Source organism: Bos mutus, chromosome 29, assembly GCF_027580195.1.
Source record: "Bos mutus isolate GX-2022 chromosome 29, NWIPB_WYAK_1.1, whole genome shotgun sequence".
In the NCBI taxonomy this organism is placed as follows: Eukaryota; Metazoa; Chordata; class Mammalia; order Artiodactyla; family Bovidae; genus Bos; species Bos mutus.
In genome coordinates, this window is record NC_091645.1 from 28,155,944 (window position 1) to 28,171,367 (window position 15,424).

The 15,424-nt window shown below is 54.0% G+C and overlaps 1 protein-coding gene across 4 annotated transcripts in view; it reads left to right on the forward strand.

Moving 5' to 3' along the window:
• The window catches only part of PKNOX2 (PBX/knotted 1 homeobox 2), a 298,165-nt gene that overhangs the window by 201,663 nt on the left and 81,078 nt on the right, over nucleotides 1-15,424 (forward strand). For all 4 annotated transcript variants that reach the window (XM_070365178.1, XM_070365177.1, XM_070365179.1 and 1 more), the window contains one exon: nucleotides 11,464-11,572. In XM_070365178.1, the coding sequence (XP_070221279.1) occupies nucleotides 11,486-11,572 (87 nt within the window). In that variant the 5' untranslated portion in view covers nucleotides 11,464-11,485. The remainder of the gene's footprint in view (nucleotides 1-11,463; nucleotides 11,573-15,424) is intronic.

Here is a 15,424-nt window from a genome sequence, read left to right on the forward strand (position 1 = left end):
AATAAATAGGGTTCTCTGTGACAGTGGCTTAGCATAATGCCTGGTGCATGGCAAGGGCTCAGTGAGTTGAAGTTGTTAATAATTCTGGATTATCATCTCACTCCAGGGCAAAACTGGCTCCAGGGAAACAAACTTATTCTCACTAAGGTGTAAATGACTGCTGGGACTTAAAGATTTATCCTTTCTTCAAGTCCTAGTATCTAATATCCTTAGATTTATTGGTCTGTTTGACATTTCAACAATAAACCAAAGGAAGTTTTATGTCTATCCAGGCTCTGTAAGGAGGTTGTTATTATTGTTTAGTCACTCAGTCGTATCCAATTCTTTTTCAACCCCATGAACTGTAGCCCACCAGGCTTCTCTGTCCTTGGGATTTCCCAGGCAGGAATTCTGGAGTTGTTGCCATTCTCTTCTCCAAGGGATATCTTCCTGACCCAGGGATCGAACCTGTATCTCCTGCATTGGCAGGCGTATTCTTTACCACTAAGCCACCTGGGAAGCCCTCCATAAGGAGGTAGACCTTGTAAAATCACATTGCACAGACCTTTTTCCCCAGAAGGAAAAGGAAGGCAAGGCCATGATCTTGTCTGCTGGGAACATAGAGGTCAATGGGCGAGATGAGACCCAAGTGGGAAGCAGGCTTTCCAGGACATAGAAACACACGTAGCGCTAAATCCTGCTGCATGCCCTCCCTCTGCCTGACGGCAGGGCTCCAGCTGAGAGGATGGTCCTGGAGTAGAAAGTGAAGAAAGGCTTCGTGGAAGAGAAGGCTTTGAGCAAAGTTTTGATGCAGGCAGAGGTGTGGTCGTGTAACACAGAGGACCTTGCCAGCAGAGAAGCACCGCAGAGGCACCATTTCTCAGGAGGTAGATGGGGCTTGTCTGATAGCTGGGGCTTGGATGCTGAAACCCAGGGGTGACTGCCCGGCATCACCCCCTTTCACATGGAAGATGCCATCCTCCCTTCCCTTACCCCCCAGGGCTGCCTTTCTGACAGATCAGGAACACAGAGCCAGTGTACCTGCTCTACTTCCAAACAGCTGTGAGGACCAAGGCACCCGGCTGGTGCCCTTTCCTCCCACAAGCTGACCACATTGCTGTGGACTCTACGGGGTCCCCCTGTCTTTTCTCATGGGCTCACCGAGGGCCCAGAGTGAGGACAGCTATGGGCTGAGTCAGGAAGTGTCGGGGATGAGTGGCTTTTCAATGATAAACTGAGCCCAAAGGACTACTTGCTTTCATAGCCCTGATTCTTGACCCCTTTTTTTTCCCCTCTGGAGGCAGTTTTTAAAAATGAAATCAGATATTATCCAGCCAGATAATGTGGTGCAGTCCTTCTCAGAGAGAAAGGTGGCCTGGCTGACCCTCTTAGCATCCTCTGCTTCCAGGAGAATCTGAGAGCGTCTCAGGTGCCATACCCGATAGGTGCCTGGGTCCCTTAGTTCTGGGAACTCCCCTAACCAGACCTCTCCCTGCACCTCCATCCCAGCCCCTCACTTCTATTCTTCTTCCTGGCTCCCAGGGAGGGCCGGCCTCCCGGGTGACTGCCTCTGAGAAGGCAGTTGACTGATAGGAGGAAGCAGGCAGGTAGGACAGCAGAAACGCTCCTTCCATCTGGGGTCCCCAGCGTCTGAGCTGTTTGTCTGTCTCTGCTGAGTCGCAAGCCTCAGGGGCCCAGCCCGTGTTGTTTTCTCAGCTCAGTTCCTGAGCAGTGGCTGCTGTCAGCTCTCAACAAATAATAATAAACCTGGGATTCGGGTTTGTCGAGGGGGATTTCAGTCCCTGGGTTCATTTTTAGATTTGTTTCTCTCTGTGTATGTGTGCAGACCAGGAGCACATGATGGGGTCCCGGGGGAGCTGGCCGGGGCTCCCAGCTGCCCTGGCAATCCACCCTGGCTGCTCCCATGGAAGAGCTGCAGGGCCCTCCTCTGCCCCAGACCCCTAGGACTGCCTGCACGTTTGAGAGAGAAGAAAAATAATTGAATGAAAGGCCTCAAGCTCTCTCCTGTCTCCGTTCCTCCCCACCTCTCCCACTCATGCTGTTTGGATAGAGATGAAGAGGGCTGGAGATGAAAAAGAGAGGGCGGACTCCCATCTCTAGGCTCCAGAGTTGCCCAAGGGATGGGCGGGACCCTGGTTACGGGCCTGGGGAGAGGCTTCGTGCCTGGAACCAGCGATGGCCTCCTCCAACCCCCTTTCCTGGGATGCAGAGACAGGGCAGAAGAGAAAGAGAAACTATGTTCTAAGTCAAGTATCACTGGCAAAAGCAGGACCCAGCTGTGGGTGAAATTTAGGACCAGACCAATGGGGCCTCTGGGGCAGAGCAGCACTTGCTTGAAGGCAGATTGGAGATGACCCTTGGAGGTCATTGCTGCCAACCCCCTGCCTTCCAGCAGGAGAAAGTACATACCACTTCTCTGTAAGAAGAATGCAGGGCTGTGCTTACCCTTATAGCTAGCATGCTCCCCCCTCCCCTGCCACCCCCTTTCTGCTTTTTTGTTTTATTTTGTTAAAGGAACCAAAGGGGGGAAAAATCACCAAGTTGTAAAGTGCTTAAAGAGGAGATGAGAATCTTCATCAAAATGCTAAAAGCTGGAGGGGGAGAGTAATGTGAAGACTCTCGCCTGCTATTTATGGGATTGATTCTCAGATCAAGAAGAAGCAAGCAGTTGGATGAAAGGAATTATTGTTAAGCTCCTCGGTAGGAAGATCTAATGGACAATTGCCGCTATCAGGGGGAATTAAATTGCTGTTTCAGTTTGTAAAATATATCAGCGGCTTTTTGAAGCCAGAAAAGGTGTGACAGCCAAGGCAGGGAGGAAAACGGGGGACTGTCACTTCCTGGTCCCTGTGTGCGAAGAAGGAGCAGACAGGAGAGATGCTGGGGCCACAGTAAAGGCTGCTCTCCTAAATCTGACCCGGGTCCATTTTTTTTTGAAACCAAGTTGAACAGTAAAAGGGAACCGGGTACATAAAGGAAAGAAAGCTACAGCCCTGACTCTGGGTGCTGAGGTGCCAGGAGCCCCCGTGAGTCAGAGGCAGTGGGGCAGGATGGGTCTCCTCCCCTGGAAAGCCGATCAGGGGTGAGGAGAGCCACTGACCTGGGTCAGAGATTCCCAGCATCCCTGCAACACCCAGGGAATGTCACAAGCCCCGCCAACACCCCCCTTACCCCAGCACACACACACTACACTGTGGGCACAGAGGAGTCCAGAGTGGATTATAAGCCCCTTCCTCCCAGAACTGGGTCTCGCAGCAAGCTGTAGCCCATCCCCAGACTGGGGTCCGTGAGCACAGAAATGACTCCTAGACCCGGCCCCAGAGGAGACATATTGTTATTCCAGCACAAAGAATGAAATGGCCTTGGAGTGGGGAGAGGGGAGGAGGGGGAGGCTCCTGGAGGGAGGACCACAGGCCACGGAGAGGACCTCGCTGCTGGGACGGTCCACAGATGGTTCCAGCCTCTTCCAGAGACCAAAGGGAGGTTACGGGCTGAAGGAGGAGAGAGAGGTAGAGAGAGGGAGATTCCCCATCTCCCAAGGAGTCTGAAACTGGCCAGGCTGGTCAAACTCAGGCTGGACCCACTGGCTCCTCTGTTCCTTGGAAACCAGCACCGTCACAAGAAGTCATGACCTGGCTCCACCTCCCAAGTGGGCTGCCCAGAGAGGTGGCGAAAGGCAGTCAGAGCAGAGGGCTGTGGGTGACCATGAGGGCCGGAGCTGCCTGCTGTCTTGGCTGTCACCTTTGCTGTAGAGAATCATTCCCCACTGAGAGTTCCAAGCAGGAACCAGAGGGGTGCCAGGGAGGTCGCCCTTCTGGCTGAGACGTTCTGCCAGGACTTGAGCTCTGTGCTGGGAGCAGTGACCCCCCTGGGACCCCGGTGATGGGGGAGGTGTGACCTCTCGGCCAGCCTTCAGCTCAGTGAGTGAGCCTGGGGAGTCTGATCCTGAATGTGAATCCTAATACTTCCTCCAGTGCAGACTCGATTACTCTTCTGGCTCCCATGCTGATCCTGGCCTCATTACATTGAGAGGATTCTATCTGCCCCTAGGACCCTAAAGTCAGAAAGATGGGGGGGAGTGGGGAACACCAGTCACTAGGCCACAGCATTCCTGTCACCCCAGGCCCTGAGGTTCCGCCTGGCTCCCTAGCACCTGGGTTGAACGGCAAGCCCAGATCCAGCGCTTGCTGTGCTGGTCGGGGCGGGGGGCGGGGGCGGGCTCTTGGGGCTGGCCCTTTCCCTTTATTCTACAAGGACCCTTCACCTCTCTGAAACACCTCCATCAGACCTGCTTACACTTTGAAGCTTCCCACCCATGGGTGTGTCCTCTCTCTCACCTCCATCCTTCCTACCATCTATCTCCACACTGGCCTAAGCCTTGTCACCCCGGTGCTGACTCCAAGCACCAAGGATCCGGGACCATCCAGTTCCTCTAGGCACTCAGCTTTCCACTTGCGGTTTCTAACCCTTACTGGGTTTTGCGAAAGAGACCTGGTGTGTGTGTGTGTGTGTGTGTGTGTGTGTGTGTGTGTGTGTGTTTGTCTGAGTGTGTGTGTGCACGCGCATGCTTGCGTTTCTTTAGATAAATCCACAGAGTCACATGAAATCAGTGACAGGTTGACACCGTTATTTCAAGATTCATCGCTCCGAGTTGCCAGCATAGGAGACGTAGCCAACTCCTTCCCACCACCAACACATTTTTTTTCCCCAGGCATAATTTATAGCAGCGGGGTGAATTTGTTTCCAAAAGATGAATATCACACTATCAGCAACAGCTGCCTCTCATTTTTATTTGTTTTTAAATTTGACTCAAAGTCCAATTCTCTATACACATCCGAAGCTGTAAATCCTAAACCGACTGATTACATGATTTAGTAAACAGGTTATATTATATAATGCAATTAAAGTGGGGCTCCGCGGCGCCACCTACAGGCTGCTTCTGGGAAGGGAGCTGGGCCGGAGACTCCCTTTTGGACCAGGCTCTCCGCGGAAGGAAAATAAAGGGAACTGCCTACGGTTGAGCCAGCCAGGTTACTAATGCAGCCTTTCGGGCCCTCCTGCTGAGTTCACTGTGTTATTTCAGCCTCCTGCAAATCTGTCTAGACGTCAGAACCCTGGCCTGGGCAGCTGCTCAGAGGGGCGGGCCTGGGGTTGGGGGAGGGGGCGGGAGCCACCTGGGGCCCCTGGGCTGGGGGCGTGGAGGAGGCTTCCTGCCTCTCTTGGACTCCGGGGCCCCCTTGCTTCACTCTCAAATGAGGGAGGCTTTAGAATGAAGCTACCAGCTTCAACTGTTTCCATTCTATTCAGCAGAGCTTGTGTGGTGTGCTAACCCTGGGCAGAGGCTTTGGGAATATTCTAGTGAATTCCCTCGTTTTGCAGATCAAGAGGGAAAGGGACTCCTACAGTCACAGAGAGGTGGCAGAGCTGGGTGTGGAACCCAGCCTTTTCTGACCCTAAGCTCAGCCTCCATATGATCACTGGGGATTTACAGATGAGGAAATGGAGGCCCAGACTGCCACAGCCTCTTGTAGGAGCAGGGAAAGGAAAATGATACTACCAGTGTGGGGGGGACAGAAGAGGAGGGCTCCTGGGCCAGGGGGCACCTCAGTGCTGCCTCTTTGATGCCCTTTTGTGGAGCGAGAGAAGGAGGGAGGGAAGATGGGAACAGGGAGGCAGGGAGGGTGATGGGCGGTGGGGGTGGGGAGGAAAGGGGGGAGGTGGGAGGAAAGGGGCAGGCCCAGGACCAGAGCTGCCTCCCACCCCTCCCCACCCCTCTTCAGGCCCTGGGCTCTCAAGGATCCTAGCATCTCCAAAGAGGTTCTGTAAGAGAGGGCAATATTACTGAAAAGCTCTCCAAAAGAGGAGACTTACTTCCCAAGGCTAATACAGAACCCTTCCCTGGTCCAGGGGGTTTAGGGGAAGGGAGGGAAGAAGGGTAGGTGTCCCAGAGGGTGGAAACATCTCCCCAGCCTGTCTTGTGCCAGCCACCTACCCAGCCTCCAGTGGAGCGGGGGAGGGGGTGGCCCACAGTGGGGAGCCACAGGGAAGCTGGTCCCTTTGTCCCCTCTCCCACCTCAGGCCTTCCAGGGGAGGGTCAGCCGGGGTCAGGGAGCTTGCTCCTGATGCTGTGGGGTCGGCTGGCCGGAGAGTTCCCAATTAGACTTAGTTTCTCATCCTTAAGGCCCTGAGCCCCCAACCCAGGCACCCCAACCCAATTACTGCTGGGCAGCGTTAACCCCTTGGTGCCCCGGGCCGTTAATAGAATGTTAATTGGTCTAATGGGTTTCTTGTCAACAAGTCCTAATGAGCTCCTTCCTAACAAGCTTGGGTCTTTTTTCTCAATCTGTTTGTCAACAAGCTGGAGTTTGGGCTCCAGTCGAGCCTCACTTTGTGGGGCTGGGGAGCTGGAGCTGAGGAGGCAGAGGGAGTGAGTGCTCCCGGGCTGCTCCTCCCTAATTCCTAAGGGGTGGCCTTCACATCCCTCAGCCACCCCCAACCTGTGCGCACATCCTCTCTCGGCCCCTGAGCTCTGTAAAATGGCAGTTTTAGCTCCTTCGGATGATAATATCAGTGACAAATGATTTCTTCTGGATATCACTGTGGGGTTGAGTGTTGCATTAGGGTTTGTTTGTTTGTTTTTCCTTCCCAGCTTCCCCTTAATAAAGGTGCTCAGCGTTGAAAATAGTCCTGTGACCTGGGATATTTCTCAGTGGTAAACTGTTCCTCGTGTGTCCTCCATTTGCAGTCTTGGCTGTGTCCCTCCAGAGCCCTGGTGTCCGGTGACAGAGGGCTGGGGCCTCTGGACAGGGTGGAGCAGCCTCCCAGCCGTCGGCCACAAACAAATACTCCGAGGCCCCCGCGCCCTCCAGCCTCCCAAAGCGCCAGAAAGGCAGGGTTCCCCAAAGGGCCTGGCGCCCAGTGATGGCTCAAGGAGTTCCCCCACACCCCTGCTGTGGAGCCTCGGCCAAGAGAAGTCAGACCCCCACATTCCTCTCCGGGATGCTCCCTCGTGGACCCTCTGCACCCCAAGCCCAGCTGGTGGGAAGAAGGGGCACCTGTGCGGGTGAAGAAAAGCAATAGCTTCCGGATGTGGTGGTGGGCTCCCGGTCCCCCCGGAGTCAGGTTACCAGAGGCTCTGTGCTTGAGCACGTAGGGAAGGAAACTTAAGCCCGTGATGAAAAGGCCTCCTGTTTTTTGCAGGAGAAGCCCCCAGAGGGCAGTAGGGCAGTGGCCTAGTGGCCTGTGGTGACCCCAGAGAGGAGGAGAGGAGGGGCAGAGGCCATCTGGGTCCTCAGAAAATTGTTCCCGTGGCCTCTAGACCCTGCTCCACAGCCCAGCAGGCTCCAGATGGAAAAATCTCCTGTCAGCCTGGATAGTGCTGGTTTCTGGGTGCAGACTACTCTTGTGTGTATGTGTGTGTGTGTGTGTGTGTGAGTCGCTCAGCTATGTCCGACTCTGTGCAATCCCATCAACTGTAGCTCGCCAGACTCCTCTGTCTATGGAATTCTCCAGGCAAGAATACTGGAATGAATTGCTATTCCCTTCTCTAGGAGATCTTCCTGACCCAGGGATCGAAACCAGGTTTCCCACATTGCAGGCAGATTCTTTACCATCTGAGCCACCAGGGAAGCCCTAGACTACTCTTGCCATCTCTCTTTAACCCCCAGGTAGGGCAGTTCATCAGCTGTTACAAACATTTCTAAAGTGACCCTACTTCCCATCCATTGGACAGTGAACAAAAAGAATGCAAACTAAAGAGTCCTCTTCTTAGCCTCAGTCTTCCTCCTTTTGAGCTTCTTGTGCTTTGCCTTCACGATGACTTTCTCATCTGGGGAATAGGTGTATATATATATTTATATAAACCCAAACCCAAGGTGGAAGGGAACTGTGAGTGTGCTCAATCAAGTGCACCCCACCAGGTTCCTCTGTCCATCCTCCAGGGGATCTTCCTGACCCAGGGATCAAACCCATGTCTCCTGCATTGGCAAGCAGATTCTTTACCACTGAGTCACCTGGGAAACCCAGGAGGGAACTGCTGCTGCTGCTGCTGCTGCTAAGTCGCTTCAGCCGTGTCCGACTCTGTGCGACCCCATAGATGGCAGCCCACCAGGCTCCCCTGTCCCTAGTTACCCCCACAAGGGGAAGAAAAATCTGCCGCCAAACTCTGCCCCCCAGGCTCCCCCTTCTGGAGGCTTCTGGCCCTACAGCCCCACAGATGTTTGCTTTTTCTGGGCAAGGAGCGTTTAAGATTGGTGCTCCCCGGAAGGGATCCTGCCTTCAGGACCCGTACGACCTATCCAAAATTACCCCATCTGCCAGAGTTTCCAGGAAAGCTCAACCTAGCACATCCCTGAAATGCCCGTATTTCCTTTATTCCCTCCAGGTTTTCTGAAAAAGAGAGATTCCGTGCCCCTTTTAATATCTCAGAAGTCTTCATTCTTCAGGTTCTTTCTGATGTCTCAAGGAGTGTATATCCTATGCCCTGTCCCCCAGTCTTCTTCACTCTGCTCTCGCCTTTCTGGGATGTTTTTCACCTTCTGGACAAGACCCAGCCATGAAAAAGGCATTGGTTTCCCTGCCTGCAGAGTTAGGCTCCACCTGGGGCATCCTTCCAAGCCTCTTTGCAGAAGTAGAGCTTGGGTCTCAGTACCTAGTGCGTGTGAGATGGGGTGACCCTGGGTGCTTTGGCTACAAAGATGACCTGGCGGTCCGTCTCGGAAGTGAGGCCAGGGTGGATAGGGTACAAGTTCAGTGAGGCCAAGAGGCGTTCCCTGCAGTCTCGGGTTTTTAGCATGGGAAGTCATCCTTCCCCCCACCTTCTCCACAGGAACCTCGATTCACTGCACCATCACCTCCCTCCCTGGGGAGAATGCCTTGCCTCTTTTCATCTGTCCCCTCACCCCCAGCACAGGTCTTTGCATATAGTTGACTCTTGATAAACCTCTGCTGAATGAACTACAATCGTGGCATCCAGTCCCATCACTTCATGGCAAATAGATGGGAAAACAGTGGACACAGTGGCTGACTTTATTTTTCTGGGCTCCAAAATCACTGCAGATGGTGATTGCAGCCATGAAATGAAAAGATGCTTACTCCTTGGAAGGAAAGTTATGACCAACCTAGACAGCATATTAAAAAGCAGAGACATTACTCTGTCAACAAAGGTCTGTCTAGTCAAGGCTATGGTTTTTCCAGTAGTCATGTATGGATGTGAGAGTTGGACTATGAAGAAAGCTGAGCGTCGAAGAATTGATACTTTTGAACTGGATGTTGGAGAAGACTCTTGAGAGTCCCTTGGACTGCAAGGAGATCCAACCAGTCCATCCTAAAGGAGATCAGTCCTGGGTGTTCACTGGTAGGACTGATGTTGAAGCTGAAACTCCAATACTTTGGCCACCTGATGCGAAGAGCTGACTCATTTGAAAGGACCCTGGGAAAGGTTGGGAAAGATTGAGGGCAGGAGGAGAAGGGGACAACAGAGGATGAGATGGTTGGATGGCATCACCGACTCAATGGACATGGGTTTGGGTGGATGCCGGGAGCTGGCCTGAGGAACTCCTCCCGTGATCCCGCCTTTGTGTATGCCGAGCCTCCTCTCTCATGACCTTTGCCACAGGTGGAGTTCCTCAGGCCAGCTCCCGGCAGGTGGACTCCGGGAGCTGGTGATGGACAGGGAGGCCTGGCGTTCTGTGGTCCATGGGGTCACGAAGAGTTAGACACAACTCAGCGACTGAACTGGACTGAACTGAATGAATGCCTGGATTTCCAGGGCTTTCACACGTAGACTTTGGGTCAAAGCACACCTGGTGGTTTGGAGACTCGGGTCACCAAAGCTGGTCTTTCCTCCTTTTCCTGAAAAAGAACTAACACAGCAACACACACCCACACACACTCCATATGGGGCTCTGGAGACCCTCCCTTTGACTCCTCCAATTCCCACAGAATTCAGAGATGTGAACATTTTGGAAGGCCTTGCGGAGGGGGTGTTGGGAGGACATCAGGGAAGAAGAGGATGGAGCCCTGAGGTCCCCAGGGAGAGGGAGGAAGGGGAGGGAGGGTCTGACTGTCACGCTCGCCAAGATTGCCTGCTCCTGAGCGCCCTCCACCAAGGAGGAGGCCAGGCCCTGCACTCGCGGACGTTCTCAGGAGTCCCCGCATCTCTCGATGGACAGGCCTGTATCGGGCAATGAGCCGTGGTTTCCAGCTCTAAATATTTCAGGGCCTCTCCTGCAACTGAACAGTTCTCTGAGCATTCTGTTTCCTTGGGTGGTACAGCCAGGCTGTCTCCTCTTACTTCACCACTTAGTGATTCAAGAAGAGACCTCGAGGCCAATGGGGGCAGCTCGCTTTTGGGGGATGGGATGGGAGGGCTGGTAGATGAGAGCAGCCCCCACCGGGGGAAATCTAGAGATCTTGGCGAACCTACTTCCCAAGCACCACGCCCTCCCTGAAACACACACACACACACACACACACACACACACACACGTCTGTCCTCTCTGCCTCTGCTTCCTCCTCTGTAAGAGGACCCTTGGCTCTGCGGCTCTTCTGGCTTCACTTACGGTTGAACTCAGAGTTGAACACAGGCTGAGGAAGTCTTAGTAGAATGTGCAGGAGCGTTCATGCGGCAGCGGCCCCTGCTCCCCTGCCTCTGTCCCTTCCTGGAAGGCCTCCAAGCGGTCACCTGGGGCTACCCGCCCCTCCCTCCAGCTGGGGAGGAGCCGGCGCCCCAGGTCCCTTCCCATCACTAGGGGGTGTGGTGAGCACACCTCCGGGGTTACTGTGGTGCTGGGAGACTCCTGGGGAGGGGAGGGGGAATCTGGAAATCTGGAACTGTGAGGGCTGAGGCTTCGTCTTCTTTTATTTCTTATGGAAGAGGAAAGGTTAAGAGTGGCTTTATTACTGTGCCAGGCAAAAGGGGAACACAGTAAGCTAGAGCCTCAAGAACTGGGCCCCCTCCCAGGTGAACAGGGAGAGGCCATACAGTCAGGCAAGTGTATATGATGAGGACCAGAGCTGAGATTTCTGCCCTGAGGGTATAGGGTGGCTCCAGGAGGCCTGGGAAGGGAAAGCACGCTTGACCATGGCGTGCCCACATGACCTCCAATGCCCCCTCCCACGCCCTCCTCCAGTGCTGCCACGGACCAGGCCCCCTCCCGACTCCTGCCTCTCCCCGGGCCCCCACCAGGCTGGAGCTGGTGCTGAACAGAAGCAGGGCTGCTGGCTTCCCAGATTGCTTTACATGTGATTTGAATATTGTTTATTCCAAGTCCAAATAGCACAGCAAGTCCCTCCCTACTCAGGCTTCTCCCCTTAACTCTCCTGCACTCCCCCATGGGCTTCCAGCCCTTGCTGTATCTGGTCAGTCCCCGGGGGCCTGGACTGGGTACACATCCAGTGGCTGGTCCCCAGGACTCCCTGCGCTCAGCGATTAACAGTGCGGCCCCCTCTCTCCTGCCACAGGTCCCCCATGTGAATCCATCCCATGATGCAACATGCCTCCCCAGCCCCCGCTCTGACGATGATGGCCACGCAGAATGTCCCACCCCCAGCCTACCAGGACAGCCCACAGGTGAGTGACTGACCAGCGGCGGGGTGGAGGGGACCCGGAGGCCTTCCCCGGGCGGAGGGCAGGGCCAGGCCTACCCCAGCTCTCCTCCTGTCCAGCCTGGGGAGCCTCTCTTCCCAGACTCCCTGAGAGGAGTCTGCACTTGGCAAAGCACCGGGTTCAGATCCCACCTGGGCAGCTGTCGCCTGCATCAAGGACCTGGCACCCCAGGGTGCAGTACCTGCTCATGGTCTGGGGCCCCTCCCCACCCCGATTCCTGCTCAGATCAGACAAATGCCCCAACCCTTCACTCAGGGAGACAGCTCCAGGTACTTGAGTCTGTCTTTGAGTGTTTAGGGAAACCCTTGAATAGAGGGTCCCTCTACAGATGGTGACTGCAGCCATGAAATTAAAAGACGCTTACTCCTTGGAAGGAAAGTTATGACCAACCTAGATAGCATATTCAAAAGCAGAGACATTACTTTGCCAACAAAGGTTCGTCTAGTCAAGGCTATGGTTTTTCCTGTGGTCATGTATGGATGTGAGAGTTGGACTGTGAAGAAGGCTGAGTGCCGAAGAATTGATGCTTTTGAACCGTGGTGTTGGAGAAGACTCTTGAGAGTCCCTTGGACTGCAAGGAGATCCAACCAGTCCATTCTGAAGGAGATCAGCCCTGGGATTTCTTTGGAAGGAATAATGCTAAAGCTGAAACTCCAGTACTTTGGCCACCTCATGCGAAGGGTTGACTCATTGGAAAAGACTCTGATGCTGGGAGGGATTGGGGGCAGGAGGAGAAGGGGATAGCAGAGGATGAGATGGCTGGATGGCATCACTGACTCGATGGACGTGAGTCTGGGTGAACTCCAGGAGTTGGTGATGGACAGGGAGGCCTGGCGTGCTGCGATTCATGGGGTCGCAAAGAGTCGGACACGACTGAGCGACTGATCTGATCTGATCTACCAGCTCCCTCATTCACTGGTCTCTGTGTGCCTATGGGAGGAATCTCCCTTCTGTTCAGGACTCCATTCAGTTTGTATCCAGAAAAAGGCCAGGACTATTTCTCTACACCCTCCTATCCTTTCCTCTGATTCCCAGTCTCCATTAACCACAGCTCGGACACGGCAGCCCTAAGTCCTTCTGAGATGCCCAGCCCAGTTGCACCTCCTGCAGGAGGCATCGGCCTCGCCCTGTATTCCTGTTCTCTCCTCCCTATCCTCCGGATACCTGGCCCAGCTTCTGTGGTTCGGGCTCCCCAAGTCCTTGAGACCAATCACTTCTGATCTGGTCCCCTGTGTGTGCCTCCCCTCCATGCTGGGTTCTTTGAGACTCAGAGTTCCTGAGGCTATGTGTTCACAGGAGGCTCCACCTTCACACTCTCCTGTTTTCTCAATTATTACTGATCGAGTCCCTGTAATGTGAAATGCAGCCAGCTAGAACTGAACTGAATTCCTTCTTTCATTTCATGAAAGTGCAGCGAGCCCCTACTGTGTGCCAGGCCATCATTCCCATTCTGTCTTGATCGCTGGTCTTTGCCCTGCGCTGCCATCCCTCACTCGTTAGCATTTCAGACACAGCCCTTCTCCTGACCACAGGGGATATCTGTGCCACGTGGACAGGATGCAGAGATGCAGGTACAGGGGGCATCGCCTTATGTCCCACGGCCCTGCCACCCCAGCCTAGTGTGAGCCTGTGGGGCTGCCCCGTCCACCCTGTCATCCCCCCGACAAAATGACCACTTGGTCCAGCACATGGACCACCCCTGACTCCTCCCCTTTTAAGTCTGGAAGCGCTGACTTCCGAGTGCACGTCCTTTCATCCCCATCCCTGCTCCTACTCGTCAACTCTGTGCTCCTTCCCAGGCTCACCCTGCCCTGACCTTGGCTTCAGCAGAACCTCTGCTCATGTCAGTAGCTTCCCATGAATGACTGTGGGCTGGGCTTGGCATTTGCACGGTCCCCCTGTTTGAAAGCCTCCAGGTGTGCAGCTGTGTCAGGGCCTTTCCCTCTGTGGTCAGAACCAAGCATAGAAGGAGGCCTGAAACAGTGGAGACCTGGGAACATAAGGACCTTACGGGGGAGAGGCACCATCCTTCCTCCATAGACCAGAACCACGCCCCGTCTGCTCAGGCTGTGTCGGGTACTAATGGGTACTGATACCTGAGGGTATTAATGAAGAGGCAGGAACATCAGCTCCATTTCTTTTGTAGCTGGATGATGCTCTCTTAAGTTCCACAGTGGGATCCGGGAATGACAGTCAGGACACTGCTTGTGTTTAGCAGGTGGTGGGCGCCAGGGCTCCCATCCCCATCCCCAAGGCTCAGGGACAGACCAGAGTTGGGCTGAGAGGTCAGGGAGCACCAGATTGGCCCAGCTGCCTCCCTGCTTCCAGCCACACCCCCTGTTTTGCCTTCCCAGGCAGCTGGGAGAAGTTTGGGTTTGGTGGGGTAATAGTAGGAGAGCTGTAGCAAGGACCTGTGTTGTTCAGGAATGCTGGTCCCGGTGGAGTGAGGAGGGTACAGCTGAGAAGTCGTCCATCCCAGGTGCTGAGGGAGGTGGGGCTGCAGCCTGATGGTGCTCAGCCCCCCACCTCCAGAAGCCACCACCAAGCTGCTGTAGCCTTTTAGGGAGGGAAGGGAGGCTCCAGCCCCCAGCTGAGGCCTCAGAGCAGAAACCCAATGAGGGGGCTGTCCTAAGGCTCTCTTCTCCAGCAGCCACTGGAACCTCGCCATCGAAAATACTCACATTTATAGCAGAGGAATAATTTTCCATGGCAAAGCCACATATCTCCTTGTAACCACAGAAGTCCAGGGATGAAGTCTCAGTGTCCATGGTAAAGTGACCAGGCCAAGGCCTGGGGTCTTTATGGCCTTGGCTAGGCCACTAGGCTGTGGCTAGATTCCCATGGGTCCTCCCTGAGCCAAACTGGTTCCCAAGGAAACTGACCAGGATGAGCAATCACAGGGAGAACTTAGGGCATGGATGGAATGGGTGGGATAGAGGAGGTGGATGAAGACTGCAGGCAGAGTCTCTGACTCACAGAGAAGGGCTGCTCTCCCCAGAGTGCTAGACTTTGAGGCCAGTTGGCTTTCAGGGGGCCCTTCTCCCCACTCTTCAGGGCTTCTCTGAGTGGCTGCATGTGAGCATGTCTTCCGTGTTGGGTTTTCAAGCATGGGGAACTTTCTCTGGTCCTCCTGCCTTCTTCCCTTTGAGCAATCAGGGGCGGAGCCCTGCTTCCCAGGAGAAGCCTGCTCCATTGCCCTCATCATGCTCATCATCCTGGCAAACCAGCTGCTTTCTGACACTCCATGTCCTCAGGAAAGCCCAGCCCAATAGTGTGGGCCAGGCCCACAGGGTATCACTTCTGGAACAGGGCTGTCTGGAAAGGGTCCCACACTTCTCCATTCCTTCAGGTCTAATCTCGTTACCTTTGGACCCGATATGACTTGTCTCCTCAAGGCCTAGACCGCTGAGTGCATCTCTTTATCACCTCTTCAGAAACCCAGTTTCTTCCATGGGCAGAAATGGACAGTCTTTGCTACAAAGTCCCCAAAATGAAAAAGGAAGCGAGAAAGCAGGACCCGTCCTCTGAGACCCATGCAGTCGTTTTAATAATGTTCCCGTTGTGCTAAGGGCTAGCAATTCCGAGCATAATCTATTCAAATGCACAGGAGAATCTCGCTTTGGAAAATTAGGAATCTGCATTAAAAAATTCCCAAGCCCCGGACCTTCTTTATAATAAATTAGGAAGAAAAATTTTTTCAAGGCAAATTCTTAACTTGGCAATTTCATTTTTGAAGTTTGGGGAATAAAGTTATTAAAAATGAGGGAGGGTTTTTTTCTTCTTCTTCTTCCCATTTTAGTCCAGAAATGTTCGTGG